The sequence below is a fragment of the Gallus gallus genome, chromosome 14 (assembly GCF_016699485.2).
Source record: "Gallus gallus isolate bGalGal1 chromosome 14, bGalGal1.mat.broiler.GRCg7b, whole genome shotgun sequence".
Taxonomy (NCBI): Eukaryota; Metazoa; Chordata; class Aves; order Galliformes; family Phasianidae; genus Gallus; species Gallus gallus.
Genome location: NC_052545.1, coordinates 4,450,329 through 4,468,526, shown reverse-complemented (window position 1 = coordinate 4,468,526; position 18,198 = coordinate 4,450,329). Strand labels below are relative to the sequence as shown.

At 55.2% G+C, this 18,198-nt stretch overlaps 1 protein-coding gene across 4 annotated transcripts in view; it reads left to right on the top strand.

Annotated features, from left to right (window-relative positions):
* KCNJ12 (Potassium inwardly rectifying channel subfamily J member 12) overlaps positions 1-17,816 on the top strand; it is a 34,921-nt gene extending 17,105 nt beyond the window's left edge. Inside the window, exons 2-4 of one of the 4 annotated variants that reach the window (XM_046900688.1) lie at positions 3,816-9,775; positions 11,669-11,736; positions 15,969-17,816. In XM_046900688.1, the coding sequence (XP_046756644.1) occupies positions 16,127-17,416 (1,290 nt within the window). In that variant the 5' untranslated portion in view covers positions 3,816-9,775; positions 11,669-11,736; positions 15,969-16,126 and the 3' untranslated portion in view covers positions 17,417-17,816. Of the gene's footprint in view, positions 1-3,815; positions 9,776-11,668; positions 11,737-15,968 lie in introns of those variants that run through there. The other 3 variants (XM_046900689.1, XM_046900690.1, NM_001396613.1) reach the window with 3 other exon arrangements.
* The last annotated feature ends 382 nt before the right edge of the window (positions 17,817-18,198 follow it).

Sequence of the window (18,198 nt, the reverse complement as noted above, 5' to 3'; positions counted from 1 at the left end):
ATGCGTGTAGTGACATTACAGGTGACATTACAAGTGACAGTCCCCTCCTGGGATGGGGCGTGCATGGATTCCAGGGGGCCACAGACTTTGGATGCCTTGTGCCCACAACCCTGTTGTGCGCTCCCTGTTATCCCAAATCTCCTGTCCTCTGAGGGTCCCATCCTGCAGAGGGTTGGATACGATGGGCATGAGCCCCCTGCTCCCCACTCCCCTTGCCACAGCTGGAGCTGAAGCAAAGCCTTTTGTGCAGCGAGCTGTTACTTTTTGCTGTTAATTGTATGGAGCAATGCCATCACCAAACAAATAAGCAGCACTGTCCCAGGCTGTAATAAGGGCACGGAACAAGCAGGGTGCAGTGGCACGCACGCAGGAAGGCACAGGGGTGTGTTAGGGGGTTACGTGCACCCTGCACCTACCTTGAGGCACCCACACATTGACGCCCTTTGCAAACACCCACTAAAACCCTGTGAGCATCCCACAGCCTGTGAGCATCCCCCTCCTCCTCCCCAAAAGCACCGTGCCCCCCTGCTCGCTGCAGGGCTGCTGCCCGCGCTCTGTCACTAATTAGTGAAAGCTGGCAATGTGCACCGTTCTCCCAGTCGTTAATTATTATTAATTAGTTGTTATGCAAATAAAGTTGAAGAGCGTAGCGCTGGAGGCGGCACAAATGAAAACAGCCCCAGCTCTGCTTTATGTAACCGCTGCTGGGTGGGCACCGCGCGGCCCCTGGGGGCACATTGGTGGTATCGGTGGTGATGGGCACCATGGGGAAATGAGTGCTTTTTGGGGGTCCCAGCAGAGGAGGGAGATGGGGCACATGGGTGTGAAGGGGGAAAGTTGTCAGATGAGGGGGGTGATGGAGGTGGAGGGGGCCCCTGCTGGGGAGCTGCCAGGGGAACTGAGAAAAATGGGAAATTAAAGAGAGGAAAGAATTAATAAGGATTCCGGCTCGACCACAATGGGTTTGTGTCAGGAGAGCCGATACCACACGCTCTCTAATGCCCGTCCTCAGAGGCCTTCGGGAAGAAGTGGGGTTTGGGCACTGCTCAGGAGCAATTTTGGTGAATGTGAGCACATCTCAGAGCTGTGTTTGCTCTCTGCCCCGGCTGCCAGCAGCTCCGTGCCGAGCTCCAGCCCTGGCTGGGCTCCTATGCATCAGCAGTGCACCCATGCAGATTACCTTTATGTCCCTTCCCATTCCCTGGTGTCATTTGATTCCCAGGAATTTCTATGTAAACTTCAGTTCTGTTCTTCCTCCATCCTGGGGTGCTCGTGCTGGATGTTTCCTTAGGGGTATTTCAAGGCAGGGAAGGCAGAGTCTTTGTCCAAGCCACGCTCAGAGCTACGACCAAAGTCCCAGCAGAGCTGCAGATTCACAGAGGTTCCCTGTCTGCCTTCTGTGCACTGGTGCATGCTTGCAGCATGGCCGTACACGGAGCTGAAGGATGCTCCCAGCCTTGAGCAGAGCCTTTTGCTCGTGAGTGGGGCTGGGGATCGGCCATGGCAGTGGAGCACAGCAGGAAGGAAGCGCTCGACGAGGACGCAGCCAGCACCGCGTGCACGTCCTTACATATGTGCTATTTTCAGCGTGATGGGGAGCAGGCCAAGTTCTCCAACAGATTGAGTTGGGAACTGAAATCCTCCTCTCCTCCTCCCCCTGCCCAACACCTGCTGCCCACAGGCACGGCAAGTCCACGCCGGGCACCTCCACCAATAACTCATTATTCATGCCAGGAATGCTCCCAGCACTGCTTCTGCCAAACCCAGTGTTGCAATGAGGCTGAGGACGGGGCATCCTTCCCTGCTTCCCCATTCAGGCAGCAGCACGAGCATCCCCCAGGCACTCCAACAGGGCCACGCATCACCTCTTGTCCTTACCTTTGCACACTTCTGCATGCTCCCATCTTCCCACTCCTCCCTTTTTCCTAAGCAGAAAAAATCCCTCCTTCCACCCCACCCTATAAATCCGTGATTCTCCCCCAGTCCTCCCTTCTGCCAACCCGTCTCTCCCTGCACCGCTGTGACCCTTCCCCAGTGCAGCTGTTTTCGTGGCCGTGTCTTCACCCTGCTTGAAATGCAGGAAGAAGCCCATGTACAACACACTGCCATGGCACCCTGTAATCATTTTGTCAGCCGAAAAGCACTTTTGTCAAGCCCCCACGGGCAAACCATGAGGGGACGGGTTAGGGAGAGGCACCTGACACCAGCCTGTGCTTTTCTTGCCCCTTTTTTAGTCCTGGATTTTGCTTTATGAGTGGGGCGAGCATTGAGTTTTCCCCTCCTTCCCACTTCTGAGTCCTTTGGTGGAGGGAAAGCGATAAGGAAAACTTGGCAGAATAGAGGCAAGTAGAGAAGATGCATCACTGTGAGCTGGGTTTACTTGACAAAGTGCAATTACACAATGGGAGCAGAGCATGGAGACTTTGGGAATGTCCCATGGGGCCCAATGGAGTGCCAGGCTCAGCCACCTGATATGGCCCCAATGTGTCCCTGTCCCCTTCTGGTTCTGTGGGGCATGAAGCGTCCCCTCACCACCTCATACGTGACCTCCCTCGGGGCTCTCTCCAGTGGGAGGCTCATGAGATCCTTCTGCTCCGTCCGCAAAGAGCACAGAGCAGGTGGCAGTGGGGACATGGGGATGAGGTGTTTTTGAAGGGCTGCTCCATAACCTTTCTACTAATGAGAAAGGGAACACTGGGGCAGGCTGTGGTGCTGGAAGGTCATCCTGCTGGCATCTTCCTCCTGTTTTAGCAGTGGTTTGGGGTGCAGATAGGCAGCGCAGTGTCCGGGCGTTGTGTCCATGCTCCGTGCACATCTCGTGGCTGGGCTGGCAGCTCCGGCGGGGAATCGATCAGCCATAAGGTGAAGCAGTCATGGGTTAATGAAGCGGTGGTCATTACCTCAGTCCTTGCATTTCACAGCCGTGTTCTCTCTGCCTTTCTCATCTTCTTGGGTTTGCACCCTGAGTGCACTCCCGGGCAGGATTTGTGAAGGACGTGAGCACCGCCGTTCCCATAAAGCAGCGCTCGGACACAGAAAGACACCCAAAAGCCCACTTGTGAATCTTGCCTGCCTAATTAGGGGACCAGGAAAGACTCATCCATCCTTCCACATCCAGCTTGTCCTCAGCTGCCCACGTGCAATTCAGGCTATCAAACACCCGCAGCCACCATCGCAGCACGGCGCTCCCGTCCGGAGACAGGTCCTTAAATCATCCCTGAGCACCGGGGAAATTGCAGACAGCTCGAGAGCAGAAAATGAAAAGGCGAAACATCGTTCCTGGAGTTTTCTCCCTGAATTATTTGCTCAGCTTTCATAATAACTTACACACAAGCAGAGCTGGAGCAGCTCAGCTGACTTTGCTGGGGGAAAGCAGCCAAGGGGATGCTGCAGAGCAGTACCTGGCGCCTGGCTCTGCTGGAAGCCTTGGGGCCGGGGACTGAAGAGCTGGGACATAAAGAAGAAATAAACCCTACGCGGTGCATTTGGGTTGCTTGAGTGTGGCAACCTGCAATGGAGCGGATGCGGGGGCTGGAATCGGAGCTTTCCATTCATTTTTCTGGAGGTGGAGGGGAAGGCAACCGTGGGGCTGGTCCTGCTCTGCTGATCCCATCTCTCCGGGCAGCAGCTCTGGGCTGCGCTCTGTGCTATTCCAGGCTGGTATGGCTAAATCCAGCTTGGTCAGGATGAATCACGCCAGCACTGCCGGTGGTGACCCGCTGGCCACCATGCTTGCTGAGCCTCTGCAATTCCCCGCTTATCGATAAAAAATGAGAGGTTGCCTTTTCTGCCTCTTTTTTTTCCTTCCCCCCCAGGATCACAGATTGCAAATAATGACAGCCTGAAGCACAGGCTATTTCACAGCCTGCTGGCACTTTGGGATGGGATCGCTGCGTCTTCAGGGATGGTGACACCATGAACCAAGCCTTCATCGGCACGGCCAATTAATTTAAGACTCCCCTTTCTCTTCGTTATCTCCTTAACGAAGCAGAGCTGAGGCTTTGCCACGCACCATGCACACTACCCAGGGGTCGGGCTCTGTGCTGCACAGTGCTGGGCCGGATCCTGCTCACTGCTGCCATGATGGAACCCATTGTCTGTGGTGCACAACGCAAGGGAGCATGGAGTGCCCATAGCTGGACCCACTCTGCCCAGGGGAAAAACATAGGTGGAAAACTTCCTGGAGGAGCAATTTGCTGTGGAAATAGCACTGAGCTGGGCCAACTCGGTGGCTTTCAGGGCAGCAACCGGGAGCGCACCACGGTGATCTCCCCTACTCGCTTCTACTCGGTCCTGCAGCAAAACACAAAATGATTCATGAGGAGAGGTTGAACCGCCGATCCTTTATCCTCCGCACTGGAATGGGACCTGATTTGGGAATTTCTGGTGGTAGCTATGCATCGTTTTCCACCAATTCCTCCCTTGGGAGCCCTGAGGAGCACGCTGGTCTTTGACCCCACAAAAGACAGGGGGGTGTCCGGGCACTGGGAGCACAGCGGTGTGTTTGCCTGGCTGCAGGACTGAGCAACCTTTCCCCCAAATTGGAAGCATGCTTTTTTTTTTTTTTTCTGTCGTTGTTTTTGTTTTAAAATAAAGTAAAAGCAACAGCCGAAGTCAGTAGGTGCTCTGCCATCTGTGCCTGCAGCACAGCACAGTGGGGGGAGCAGGCAGCCCTCGGAGCAGCGAGGTGGATGGCTCAGATGGGTGCCACGAGCCTTCCTCCTCCTTCCTCCTCCTCGGGGAAGAATGTCCTGCTTCTCCTGGGGTCCCTCTCTCTTTGGAAGCTTTGATCTCCTTTCCAATGGCAGCTCTCCAGTCCCAGCAGCGTGGCTTGGATATTTTCCTCCCCTCTGATCTTGATGTGAAGGAGGGTTGGGAATCTGTCCCGCAGACCTACCCGGAGTGAATGGACAGACAGATGGATGGGGACAGTGCGTTGCCAGTTCGTTTTCCTCCACGGGATTTCAGAAAGTGATGGGCTGATGGGTTTTGTGCCTCAGGGGGGCAATTTCCCTGGCAGCATCCAAGTTGTGTCACCTCTCCGCTTGGCTCTGTGACGACAGTGTTGATTTGAATTCTTCCAACTTAAGGCTGATTTAAATGATGGTGAAGCTGGGGGGGTGGCACGTGGGAGTAGAGCACTGAGCGCTATTCTTTTTCGGTTGTCATATGCCTCCATAAAGACTTCTGCCTTGGGGATTTGCATAGATCCGTGGTCCAGATTGCGCTGCAAAGCCCACCAGTGGTCGGCAGAGCTATGGCAACGGCTCCTGAGTCGTGCAAAAAGTTGAAGGGTGTTTGTGAGTCTCGTGCCGCGGCCATTTCTCTCACCTGGGGGGGCAACAAGAGCCCGCTTCCCACTTGTGACCCATAGCACTCCCCGCTCTGCAGCCCCTAAAGGAAGCATGGTGTCCGAAAGCACTTTCTCTCTCTTTGCCTTCGTGAAATATCAGTGTTTGGGTGATGACCTCATGGAGAGGAGGCTGCAGAGCTGCCCTCCTACCAGCAAAACCGCGGGAGGCAGAAGGGGGAGAGCTTGCAAATGTCCCAGCCACAAGCAAAGCTTAATTTGGCAGTTGTAATCGCTGAGGACACACACATCTGTAGGAAAGCAGGCTCCCTTCCTCGCAGCGCTCCCAGAAGGGCTTGTTTGTTTAATTTTATCTCGCAGAGAAAATTATAGAAGGAAAAAAAAAGCCAACAAAAAAAAAAAACCCAGAACTTCACAACCAACCACTCTGTGGTTTTGCTCAGCTGCAGCGCCGAATGCCCCAGTGGAGCCTAGAGAGCAGCAGGGAGTGCAGCCCTCACCCAGTGCAGGTATTTGTGTTGAGAATTGGGCACCTGGTGTGGCAGCAGCGTGGGATGTCCTCAGTTCTGGGTGTCCTCAGTGCTGGGTGTCCCTGCTCCTGCTGGCACATGCTGCCCTCCCACATGGTACTGGGTGAGAAGAGCTGCCCATGGCCATCCCCAAAGCTGCTGAAGTCTGGGCATCATGCTCATCACTCTGCTTAGAAAGCACTGTGGACAGCAAGCAGCTGTCCTATGCCACCCCACCGTGAGCCAGAACCCCATGTGCGGAGCACTGCGTCCATTAAAAAAGGTCATCATCACCCTGCGGCAGCTTTTGGGAGGATGGGGTTCACCAAGGAGCCCAGCACAGCAGCTCATCCTGATGGGTACCAGCGGTGAGCTTAGTGGTGGAGCAGGAGTGGGCCGTGTCTCATCTGGGGGTGAAACACTGGGGCTTTTTGGATGGTTGGTGCTTTGCAGGGCAAAACCCCATCACAGGCATGGCTGGGCAGTGCTGGTGTAGCTGGGTGATGTGGGAATGCTTGCGCTCTGGTTTCAACTCATTTTCTTTGCTGTCATTAGCTGTCATTAGCTTGAATTTCCAAGGGAGCCTGTGCTTGGCATCAAATGATGACATCCTTTAATTTAGCAAATGCAAAAATGGGACCTTTTCCAACCAGAGCAATTAGAAAAGTCCTGCTCCTCTCCCATCCGCGGTGCAGGATGCTGGCCAGGCATCGCCCCAGTCCCCTTCACGCAGCAGAGACCGCCCACAGTCATCACACCAGTGTGCCCCCCATTCTCACCATCCCCACTCACTCTTCCAGCCAGCAAACTGCACCGGAAAGGGCTGGGTGTAGGGCGGGACCTCACATGGGGGCAAAGGGGCTGTGCCCCCCTCTGCCAGCCCCCGGCATCGCTGCAATCCCATCCCAGCACGGATGCCCCTTTGCCCTGCCAAGGCCCTTCTCCACCTCCGGGTTTGCGTCTAACGGCGCGTGTCCCCCCTAAGCTGCTTAATGAGGGTTAAGAGGCTAACAGGCTTATTACCAGCAATTATTTCCATAGCCCTGCAGGTGTCCCTGAAAACAGCAGGGCCTGTGGCTGGGAGCATCCCGCAGGCATCGCCGCCAGCCTGTCGCGGTGCTGAGCTTTTTTGTCCTTTTTTTTGTTTTCCCCACCAAAATCCAGGCTGTATCTTTGGTTGGAGGGCAGAACCGGAGGGGTGCAGCCCTATAGAAAGCTCCCCCACCCCTGTCCCTTTTGCTGTGCTTGGAGAGCAGCTCTGCAGCATCCCTGTGCCGGCAGTCGCCTGGAGACGGCCGCGGTGGGGTTGCCACAGCGACGGAGCTGCGCTCAGCATCCTCCCGGCTCCGCTGCTGGGCCCAAGTTGGGTGAGGAACGGGTACCCAGGGAAGGGTACCTTGCCAGCAGCAGGGCTGGGGAAACTGAGGCATGGCCGGTGGTGGTGGTGGAGGTGAAGGAGGAGGTTTTGGAAGATGTCATTGGCTGTGAAGGGGCAGAAAATAGTAGTGATGGGGCTGGTATGGGTGCATGGATTTGCTGGGGGGGGAGGATCAGCGTTCAGCGGAGCAGTGCTGGTGCAGCATCTCAGCACAAAGGTCACCCAACTCCCAGCCAAAGTCTGGGCTCCCCACCCCGTTGTCCCCAACTGGCCGCAATGCCACAAATGGCCCACTGGAGTTGGGGACCAGCAAGGTCACAGTGGTGGCAAAGGTTGATGTGCCCCCTCCAGCTCTGGGGATGTGCTGAAGTGAAGGAAAGGAGGGTGAAGCCCTTCGGGGTGGTGGTCCTGCTGCCCTCTCCAGCACTGCCACAGAGGTCCCCCCACCCCAGGGAGTCTATAATTATAAATGACAACAGTGGAGGGCAAGGGGAGGTTATGTAACTTTGGCATTTGGAAAATTCTTTCTGCTCCCTTATCGGCTTTATAAATACCTCCAGCTCGGCCCCGCCAGGCTGGGGGAAGGCAGTGGCATGGCCTCGTCCCTGTGCCATGCCCATCCAGCCACTGTGCCTCAGTTTCCCTCTCCCTGTGGACAGGCACATCCCTGCTGCCATGCTAGCAGAGGGCTCCTTGCTGCCGGTGTGAATGCTGGGGGATCGATGCTTTTCAACCCCAGCAGCAAAGGAAGGCGGATTTTCTTCCACCCCTGGGAAAAGCATGAAGATGTTCTTTGGGTAATGCCCATCACTGAGCTGTGGGCTCAAAGAACCATTCTCCTGCTGCCGCCACCGACATCTCCCAGTTCTGCATCCTTCAGGCTGCTCCTTCATCTCCCCACCCCTGGGCCGTGCATGTGTTTGCAGAATGCCGGGGGTGACCATCCCTGTCCTCCTCCCCCAGACCCCCTGGCACAGCCCACCCTGGGGGTGCTCAGCCCCAAGCATCGCCGCTGCCCCGTGGAGGTCGGGAGCCCTCTGCTCGTGGGTGTTTTGCATTTACGCCAATGCAAAGTTACCTCCCCGCGGGGTGATGGAGGGCAGCCAGGGCCACATCAATATGCTGTTGTGTAACTGTGCGTGGCTGCTCACCGGGGGCATGTCCCTGCATCCCACCTGCCACGATGCCACCAGGCCGGCTGCTGCCCCAGCTGCAGGGCACCCACTGCGTGACACCTCCAAAAGATGGGCACAGCCAGGACCTTGGGGGTTAGGTAGGCTGTTTTGATGTGTCGTTGCTTTTGACCCTAAAATCTTCCCATTTTGATTTCACTTGCTGGGGGAGCGATGCCCTGCACCTCGCAGAGCCGTGTGTGCATGCACAGCAGGGCACAGTCTCACCAACATCAGACTTTGCCTTTGTTTACTGTAGGGATGGTGTTTTTGTAGGGCTGTCTGAAAAAAAAAATAGTACTCTGGCTTTCTGCTTTCGTGCTTATGTGATCGTGCAGTGTGAGCGCCACCCGAATGGTGACCTGGGCTTGCGTGCTCCCAGCATGGCAGATGCTGACATTGGGCAGAGCTTTGACATCCTGCTGCCGGGGCCACCGGACTGGTACCCATGGGCAGGGAATGAGGGGGATTAATGCAGCTGCTGATCCCTGATGGCTCAGGGGCCGGGGAGCAGTGAGCCTCCCCAGTGTTATGCAACTCTTGCACTAAATCTTCCTTGCATCAGATAAAGATGCTCTGTTGTGCCCCAAATACCGTGCCTTGCATGGGTATTGGGGTATGTGTTCCTTCCTGCATTCTGGGGGTGCTCAGCAATGGGAAGGGCAGAAAGGTGGCACTGCTCAGTATTGCGTCCTGCCCAGGTCCCTGGGAAGGAGAGCTCCTCTGGTGGGAACAGCACCATAAGGGGAACCCTCTGAGGATGCGAAGGAGGCTGAGCAGGGGGAAAGATGGGAGCAGCCAAGATGTGCAAAGGCCTCTTTCATCTTGAAGATATCAGGCAACATCCTGTGTGTTTATCAGCCCCAGCGGAAGAGGAGGGTGGTTTTCCTTCCTCCCCTGAGAAAGGCTTGGAGATGTTTTTTGGGGCATGGCAGTCATTAAATCACAGATTCAAAGAACCGCTGTCCCGCCTTTGGCCACCGATTGCCTTTCCCCAGTCTGGGGTCCGATTCCCCAGCCTTGAATTTGTTGCATCCTTTACGCTGCTCCTTCCCCTCCTGCAAACCTCCGCAATCCCTTTCAAGCTGCTCCTCTCCCGCTCCCCTGAGACTCGCTGCATCCTGGGCACGTTCCCACCGAAATATCTCAGGCTTTCTACCACCGAAGTCTCCCACATCGCTTCTCTCCCTCCCGCTAACAATCGCCCCGAAGGTGAGCGTCCCCTTCGCTGCCGCCGGCTCCCCACGGCCGCGGCCGAGGTGCCAGATCCTGGACATATAGGGAAGAGCAGCAGCTGTAATCTGAGCTCGCAGCAATTAGCTGGGAGCGCGGCGAAGTCCCCGCCGGCCGCCGCGTCGGGCTCAGCATCTGCGTCGTCCTCGGCCGCTCGTGCTGTCACCGTGGGGTAAGTAGGGCCCGGAGAGCCCAGCGCGGTGCGTCCGTCGCCACGTCCCCATCCTCCTGGGCTCGAGGAGTGCCATTTGTGCTCTGCTGGCAATGTGATACTGAGGGGTGTTGGAAACGTGGTCGCCTCTTGGGTGGAAATTGCGGTTTTGTCCCAGCGTGGTGAAGGAGTTGGGGAAGGAGCTGTGGGGTGAAGGAGATGGGCTGCACTTCTAAACAGGGGGTGAGGAATTGCTGGTGCTTGGATGGGGCGGGAATGCTCGGGTGGAGGATGCTTAGGGGAAAGTGGCGGTGCCTGGTTTGTGGCAGTTCAAAGCAAAGACTTGCTCGTGTCTCCTCTCCATTTGCTCAAGTGACTCGAGCGTCCCTGAGCTGCTCTTGGAGCATGGAAAGGTACAGATTTCCCACCAGGAATCTGATGCCAGCAGCTCAAAGTTGTTCTCCCCTCAGTGGCAGCAGCTCTACCGCTGTGGCTGGTGGATCCTTTGTGCCCAGTGGGATGGTCCTGGCTCCTTCCCTTGGCACCTTCCAGTGGTACTTTCCCCATGGCACCTTCCTCAGCACTCTGTGTTTAGGATAAACGTTTTCTGGGCGCAAGTTCTGCCCACACAGGTTTCTCTCAAGCTGGAGATGGCTCCTGGGGTGATTTGCATTGAGAGCATGGGAAAATCCACCTTGGGCTTTCACTTAACGGAATTTGGAAGAGACTTTGATGTGAGCCTGAGCTGGACCCTATGGCACAGGCAGTATCACATTGTGCAGTGGCTCTTAAGATAGTTTGTGCCCGCGACAGCCTGCACTGATAGAACCAGCAGTTCCTGCATGACCGCTAGATGCAGCAGAGCCCATCAGCACTGCATCCCATCTCCTTCTGCCAGTGACTGAAATCCGCTTGAAGGCAGTTCTCCTTTTGGTCCCATTTCTCCCTATCTTCCCATGGTGCTTTTTAGCAGCTGGGTGATCCTCCTGGGCCAGGGCAGGAGGGTCAGTGCTGTCCCTCTGAACCTCTTGGCATGGACTGGATGAGAGCACACCATCCTCCGATGGGAACTCATGTCACCATCGGGTCCCTGGGCAGTGACACAGCTGGGGCACAGGACCGGCAGAATTGGGACTGGGTGATTTCACCCATGCCATCATCTGCCCCCGGTCCCACTGGGTTGGGGCACAGGCTGGCTCACACAATGCCCTGGCGAGGAGCCGGGCACATATCTCAATGTGGGGACAGTGGCACACGCTGAGCACGCGGGACTGATGGCGGCCACGTGGTAAAGGGGAGTGGATGGGGCGGGTGTGGAGACACCCCAAGGTCACCCATCCAAAAACACCCTGTGGCTCATGGTGTCCAGGGAGGATTTTTTGGGGAGTGGATGGAGACCACTGTGGCTGGGGATCTGCACATCCCACCAGGACCCCAAGCTCCCAGCACAGCTTGGCTGGCTGCTATTGAATTTCATCTCCTAGTCACGAGTCCCCAAAAAGGGGCTCATCTTCCCCCGAAACCCTACTGACCCCATAGCCAGCTGCCTTGCTCCACAAGGCACCAGGCAGAACCAGGCACCTCCATCACTCCTGTCTCAGCCTGAAGGGCTCTGGGGGTAACACCAATGTGTTCTGCCTGCGGGATCAGATCCCTGACATAGCTGAGCCCATCCTGCGGGACCAGATCCCTGTGGGACAATCATGCAGGATGCAGGGTGCTGAGTGGGGCTGGGGGCTTGGTGGGCATGAGCAGGCTGGGAAACCTCCCCTCCCCCTGACTAAATCCCCTCCCTGGCGCAGGACAGTAGGTTATGGGACTCAAGCAGAGGTTGGATTTAAGGAGATTACAACTTCTCCCCCAGGATAATCTAGAAATTCAATTAAAACTCTCTGTCTCTCTCCTGGGCTGCAGCAGGGCTACGGGGCACCCTGCAGCCATGGCTGGGGAGCGCTGGGGAGACCCCCCTGGGCTCAAGCCAGGTAAGGGCTGACACCTCACCCTGTGGCTTTCCTGGGGGGGATTTGCTGGGGGGGGGTGGAATTAATCCCAGGATGGAGTAAGGGGGAGGGGGGGGGAGTGGCTATGGGACCCCAGGGGTTTGGGTGTGGGTGCAGCTCTCTGACTCCATCCCACAGGGTTTTGTGTGTCCCTCGGTGCTTATTGACCCTGCCAAAGCCTTCAGCACCCCCCCCCCACTTGCCCTCATCCTCACCCCTCGCCATACCCCTCGCTATCCGGCGCTGCGGATGTGAGCAGACAGACAAACAGCTGAAATATCCCGGGAGATGGGATTTCAGACCCAGCAGGGTGGCTGCAAGCTGGGGGGGACCACGGGTGCTGTGGCATTTCCTGACCGCCCCCCCCTACTGGCATGCTACAGCCAGGCACTCCCAGGGCACCCCATTGTGGGTATGGGTCCCACCATGTCCTTGTGCCTCAGTTTCCCTCCTGCGTGCATCATTTAGGCTCACTGACAGTGTGTGAGGCTCTAGTGAGGTTGGTGAGAGAGGTGTTATTTGAGGTGTTATTTCCCCACCTTGCCCCTGCTGAAACCGAGCAGATATTTCTCATTAGGAATGTGCTGCTGTGGGAGATCTGCCCGTCCTCCCTGTCAGCATGAGAGTGCAGGGGGCCATTTATCCTTGGGACTTTGTCAGGGCCTGGCCTGCCTCACATCAGCTCTTAATTCATTGGAAATGTGCAAAGACGGGATGACAATAGGGTGAATGATTCAGGCAGAATAATTCTCTCCCCCAGACGGAGGCCCGGTCCCGCAGGGGAGCCCCATGACCCCACAGTTTTACAGATTCCCATCTCTGGGTTTCCCCATTGGGACGCCTGCTTCACACTGACATTGCCGCCCCGCTGCTGGGGCATGAAGGGCATTGCTGTGGGAGATAAGGACGTTATCTCCTGCTGCAGGGCAGGCAGCAGTGCCCAGAGTGACCTCCATCCCATCCGCTCATGGGCTGCCACCTCTGCTGTGCCACGGGGACCCACGCACCCCGGCTGCTCCTTGGGTTAAGGTGTGATGCTAAATCACAGCGGCTCACTCAGTTGCTTATAGCCAACTTCTCCCGGCGCGCTCGCTGTTCGTTATTGTAACGTTTAGGCCCCTTTTAAGAAAAAGAAATAAAATCAGCAGTGCTGTTGGTGGGTTGCTCGAGGTGCTCGGGCTCTGCGGGAAGCGGCTCTGCGGTGGGAGCTGTGTGGCTGCAGGCGTCGTTGCTTCTAATGTCAGCTAACGAGCTGGCGTCCGCCGTCACAGTGCAGAGCCCGTGGGGAGCTGGGGGCTGCCCCCCTCCTGCTATTAGGGTACAGGAGTCCTGTTGGGGTTTCTCTGTGTTAATTCTCCGCAGTGTGCGTTGGGGATGGGGCTCACGGGTTCTGTTAAGGTGCGAGTTTCTTCCCAGGCTGGGACGCTCCAGCAGTCTCGATGCAGTTGCAGCACCAGCGTGGGTCTCAGTGTTCAAATTAAAAGGAAATTCAGCTTTCAGCGAACTCCGTGTTTCAAAACAAAACTGTGCTAAATAAAGTGAGAGCTGCGAGCGAGCGCGTGCTCCGGCACAGCCCTGCTGTGCTGCTCTGTGCAGCTGTGGTTTCCCCAGGACTCTGCTGCTGGAACTGCTCCCGGCTGTGGGTTTGTGCCCCCCCAGCCTCCCCCCGTGTCGTGGTGGGGGGTTGTGGGGGTTGGCAGTGCCACAAGAGCTGATCTGGTCCGGGAAAAGTTGGGTGTCGTGGCATTGCTTGCAGCACAGGGTTTCCCATAAACACGGGTGGGGAGAAATGCTGTGGGATGTGTGGGGGTGGGGGAGAGGGAAGGAAGGAAGGAGCTGGTGAGAGAATGAAGAGGAGGGACGAAAAAAGGAATAAAAGAGAGAGAGAGGGAAGGGAGGGAGGGAGGGAGGAAGGAAGGAAGGAAGGAAGGAAGGAAGGAAGGAAGGAAGGAAGGAAGGAAGGAAGGAAGGAAGGAAGGAAGGAAGGAAGGAAGAAAAAGAAAAAAAAAGAAGAAAAAAGAAATAGAGAAATAGAGAAGGAGGGAAAGAAGAAAGAAAGATAGGAAGGAAAGGGGAGGACAGGAAGGAAGCAGGGGCGAAGGATCAGGAGAGGCAGCAAGAAGTGGGGACGGGCAGTGGAGGGGTGGTGGCGGTGACAGCCCCCGGTCTGCAGAGCGTCACTGGGCTGAGGCAGTGCCTCCACACCACCCGGGCACATCTTCCCCCCAGCACTGCTAATCCAGCCCCAGCTAATCCTCTCGCAGGTCACCGGGAGCTCATTGCGTTTTGTCCACTGCTCAAATGCGTCTAGAATTAATTAAAAAAAAAAAAAAAAAAGCAACAGTAAATTCATCCGGTGACAAAAGCATGTGGCATGATGCTTGGGGCGCTCGTATGGGGCTGTGGGGAGCTGGGGGGTGATGGAGGGCAGGCAGCCTGGTGTGCCTCCAAATGCTCAGTTCCGTGAAAAAGGAGGAGAGAAAGCCTATGTGGATGTAGGCTGTGTGGTCAGGAGGAGGATGTGGGCTGGGGACCAGGCTGGCTGAGCCACCTGCTCAGACCTTTTAGCTTACGGTGTCCACGGGGTGGTAAATATTAACAGTCAATAGGAATTGTTAATGATAACTGTGGGTATTAACTCTTAATGTCTGTTTCGCTCTTTTCATATCTGAGTGTCCCCAGCAGTACAGCTGTGCTGAGTTTTACCTCCTGAGCCACTGCTCTGTTTGCTGATACCCCAAAGTGTGAACAAGGTGCTTGAAAAATCAGCTTTGGGCATAGAAGTGCCCATCTGGACAGCAGCAAGTGGAAATAAGGGACTTGGTGTACAAGATGCAGGCATGCATCAACCTTTTACCAGAACCTAGGAAGTATGGGTAGTTTGTTAATTCTCCTGCTGGGCTTCTGCAGTGATCCTCAAGTTTCAGGATGGATTTGGGGAGAATTTATGTAAAAGGAAACCCAGCAGATCGCTGCTATCCGGACTGATGCAGCTCGAGGCAGGCAGTGCCTGGCAATGCTCCCTGGTACTGGCAGTGATGCTGGGCTGGCCGCCCAGCCTGGCCTGTGTGTAATGGAAAGGGTGTGCTTGTCCCTGCCTGTCCCCAGGGCTCTTGCTGATTGCAGGGATCGAGCGCATCGATCAGGCCAGCGGGTACAAAACAGAGCACACGGCCACGAGCTGGGCACCTCTGGGCTGGGAGAGTGGGGGTCTCAGAGGGGTACTGCTGGCAGCAAGGTGTCATTTCCCTTGACACATCCCACATTGTTAAATAATGGTGTTCGTGATGGCAGGGGTGGTGTTGGAGACACTTCTTTGGGATGCTTGGGATGTAGCTTCTCTGCAGTTGCTTTTGTAGCACGATGTGCCCTCTGTTGCCACCCCAGAGGTGCTAAGGATAGCAGCATACGGTTGGCTTCCCACACCGTGGGACAAGTGCAAGTCCCTAACCCTGCAGCTGGGCCATCCAGATGGGATCAAACTAGCTCCTTGTCCCCTAGCAGCACTTCTCCCTTCATAAGACTTGGCCATTAAAGCCTATCTGTGACCATAGATGGTTCCACGTCCCAGTGGACACGTTGGGAAAATTGCTCCCCAGGACGTCTGCCCAGAGCGAGTGCCTTCCCGAGGCCATCTCCAACCAGCTGCACGTTGGCTGTGTGCTCTCCCACCCCCGGCCAGGGAATGGAGGATATATCCACATCTCTCTGTGTTTTCCCTTGACCCTAGAAGAGCTGGTGCTCAGGAGGTCGGGCGACTGCTGCTGTGATGTGCTGGGCAGCGGTCCATCTGGCATGGGCGATGTGAACTGATGGAGCCGCTTTCAAGCGTACCTTTATTAATATCTCTGAGGAAGGAGAGCAGCTTGGCCTCTCTGCTCTCCTCTCCAGCAACCTGACCCTGCTCTGACAGCAAAACTCACAAGGAATGCGAAGGGGAATGGTATTAAGAGAATCCAGTACAGGCCAAGTTTCCTCATTTGCTGGTGTTGTTGCGGTTCTCAGAAATGCTATGTCTCCCAGCAAGGTCTGCAGTACAAAAGAACAAAATGTAAGACGTCTTCCTTCCTCGCATGTAGTTCTGGGGAGCAGCCTTACAGTAGAAGCAAGGGAAAGGCAGTGAGGGAGGTCTCCACACAGCATGCAGCCACCACCTGATGGACCCCATTTTTGCCACGAGAGCTAATGGCCCTGTCTTTGTTTTCTCATTGCAGAGCCTCTCACGGGACACTTGTGGTGACGTGGCTGCCAAGACGTGGAAGCGTGGGACTTCTCTTCCACTGCACCAGAATTTGGGGGGTGGGCAGGGGTGGGCCAGGGGGACACCAGGAGTCACAAGACCCTTCCCCTTCACTGTGGGCTTGGCTCAGGGATGACTGCAGGCAGGGTCAACCCTTACAGCATAGTGTCCTCCGAGGAAGACGGACTGAGGTTGACCACCATGCCAGGGATTAACGGCTTTGGCAATGGGAAAATCCACACCAGGAGGAAATGCAGGAACAGGTTTGTAAAGAAGAACGGTCAGTGCAATGTGGAGTTCACCAACATGGATGACAAGCCACAGAGGTACATTGCAGACATGTTCACCACGTGCGTTGACATCCGTTGGAGGTATATGCTCTTGCTCTTCTCCCTGGCATTTCTGGTATCCTGGTTATTGTTTGGGCTGATTTTCTGGCTAATTGCACTCATTCATGGAGATCTAGAAAACCCAGGTGGAGATGATACCTTCAAGCCTTGCGTTCTGCAGGTCAATGGCTTTGTGGCTGCTTTTCTGTTCTCCATCGAGACCCAAACGACTATTGGTTATGGCTTCCGCTGTGTGACAGAGGAGTGCCCGCTCGCAGTCTTCATGGTGGTGGTTCAGTCCATCGTGGGGTGTATAATCGACTCTTTCATGATTGGTGCAATAATGGCAAAGATGGCCAGGCCCAAAAAAAGGGCCCAGACATTGCTTTTCAGCCATAATGCAGTAGTGGCAATGAGAGATGGAAAACTCTGCCTGATGTGGAGAGTTGGGAATCTCCGGAAAAGCCACATAGTAGAAGCCCACGTACGAGCTCAATTAATTAAGCCCAGAATCACAGAAGAAGGGGAGTACATCCCACTCGACCAAATAGACATCGACGTGGGGTTTGACAAAGGCTTGGACCGAATCTTCTTGGTGTCCCCCATTACCATTCTCCATGAGATCAACGAAGACAGCCCGCTGTTCGGGATCAGCCGCCAGGACTTGGAGACGGATGACTTTGAGATTGTGGTCATCCTCGAAGGCATGGTAGAAGCCACCGCGATGACGACACAAGCTCGGAGCTCCTACCTGGCCAGCGAGATCCTGTGGGGCCACCGCTTCGAGCCCGTCTTGTTCGAGGAGAAAAACCAGTACAAAGTAGACTATTCCCACTTCCACAAAACATACGAGGTCCCGTCCACACCCCGCTGCAGCGCCAAGGACTTGGTGGAGAACAAATTCCTGCTGCCCAGCACCAACTCCTTCTGCTACGAGAATGAGCTGGCCTTCATGAGCCGCGATGAGGATGAGGAGGATGATGACAGCAGGGGTTTGGACGACCTGAGCCCAGACAACAGGCACGAGTTCGACCGGCTTCAGGCAACGATAGCATTGGATCAGAGGTCATACCGGAGGGAGTCAGAAATATGACTCTTGATCCTCTCATTGACTTTTCCGAGGGTATTTTTTTTCCTCCTCTAATCTCTTCCCCTACAACCCGCTCAAATTATGCAGAACAATGCAAGTGCCATAGGAATGCTTGAGAAATTAGTCTTGTTCCTAGTTTTCAGTTTCATCGCAATAACCACTGAGCGGTCTGCAGGAGGGGACGGGGCAGGCACAGCGCTCCCCACACCCTGGGGGGACGGGGGGGTCCTGGGGCACGTGTGTCCCATACTGGCTGCAGGGCTGGGCTCTCCCCATGGGGAAAGCGCGAGCGTCTTCTTGGAGCCGAGATCCAAATAGAGGAAATATCAGGAAACAAACCTTTTTCTTTCTTTTTTTCCTTTTCTTTTTTTTTTTTTTTTTTTTGTTCTTTTATACAACTGAGCTGCAACAAAACAGAAATTGCTCCTTCCGGCAGGCAGTATGATTCAGTTGCACAAGAACAACACTTGAAATACCATGCAATGTTAACGTGCTTCTTTTTAGTTTGGGGAAAGGTGAGGGGAGGGAGGCGAGAGGGTTTTTAATTTTTTTTCAACATAACCTTTGGGAGACTGTTTACCAAAATAATAATAACAATAACATTAATATTAGTAATAATAATAATATTAAATCTGGAAGAAATGATGTGGTATTTTTTAAAAGCGAGCAAGGGAACGAACAAGCTGCAGGGGTCTCTTGAGTGGTGACTTGCTGGGTAGATGCAGGAGCTCAAAGCCAAGGCAGCATCTGATTTTGGGGTGGATTTTTTTTTCCACTGGCACTGC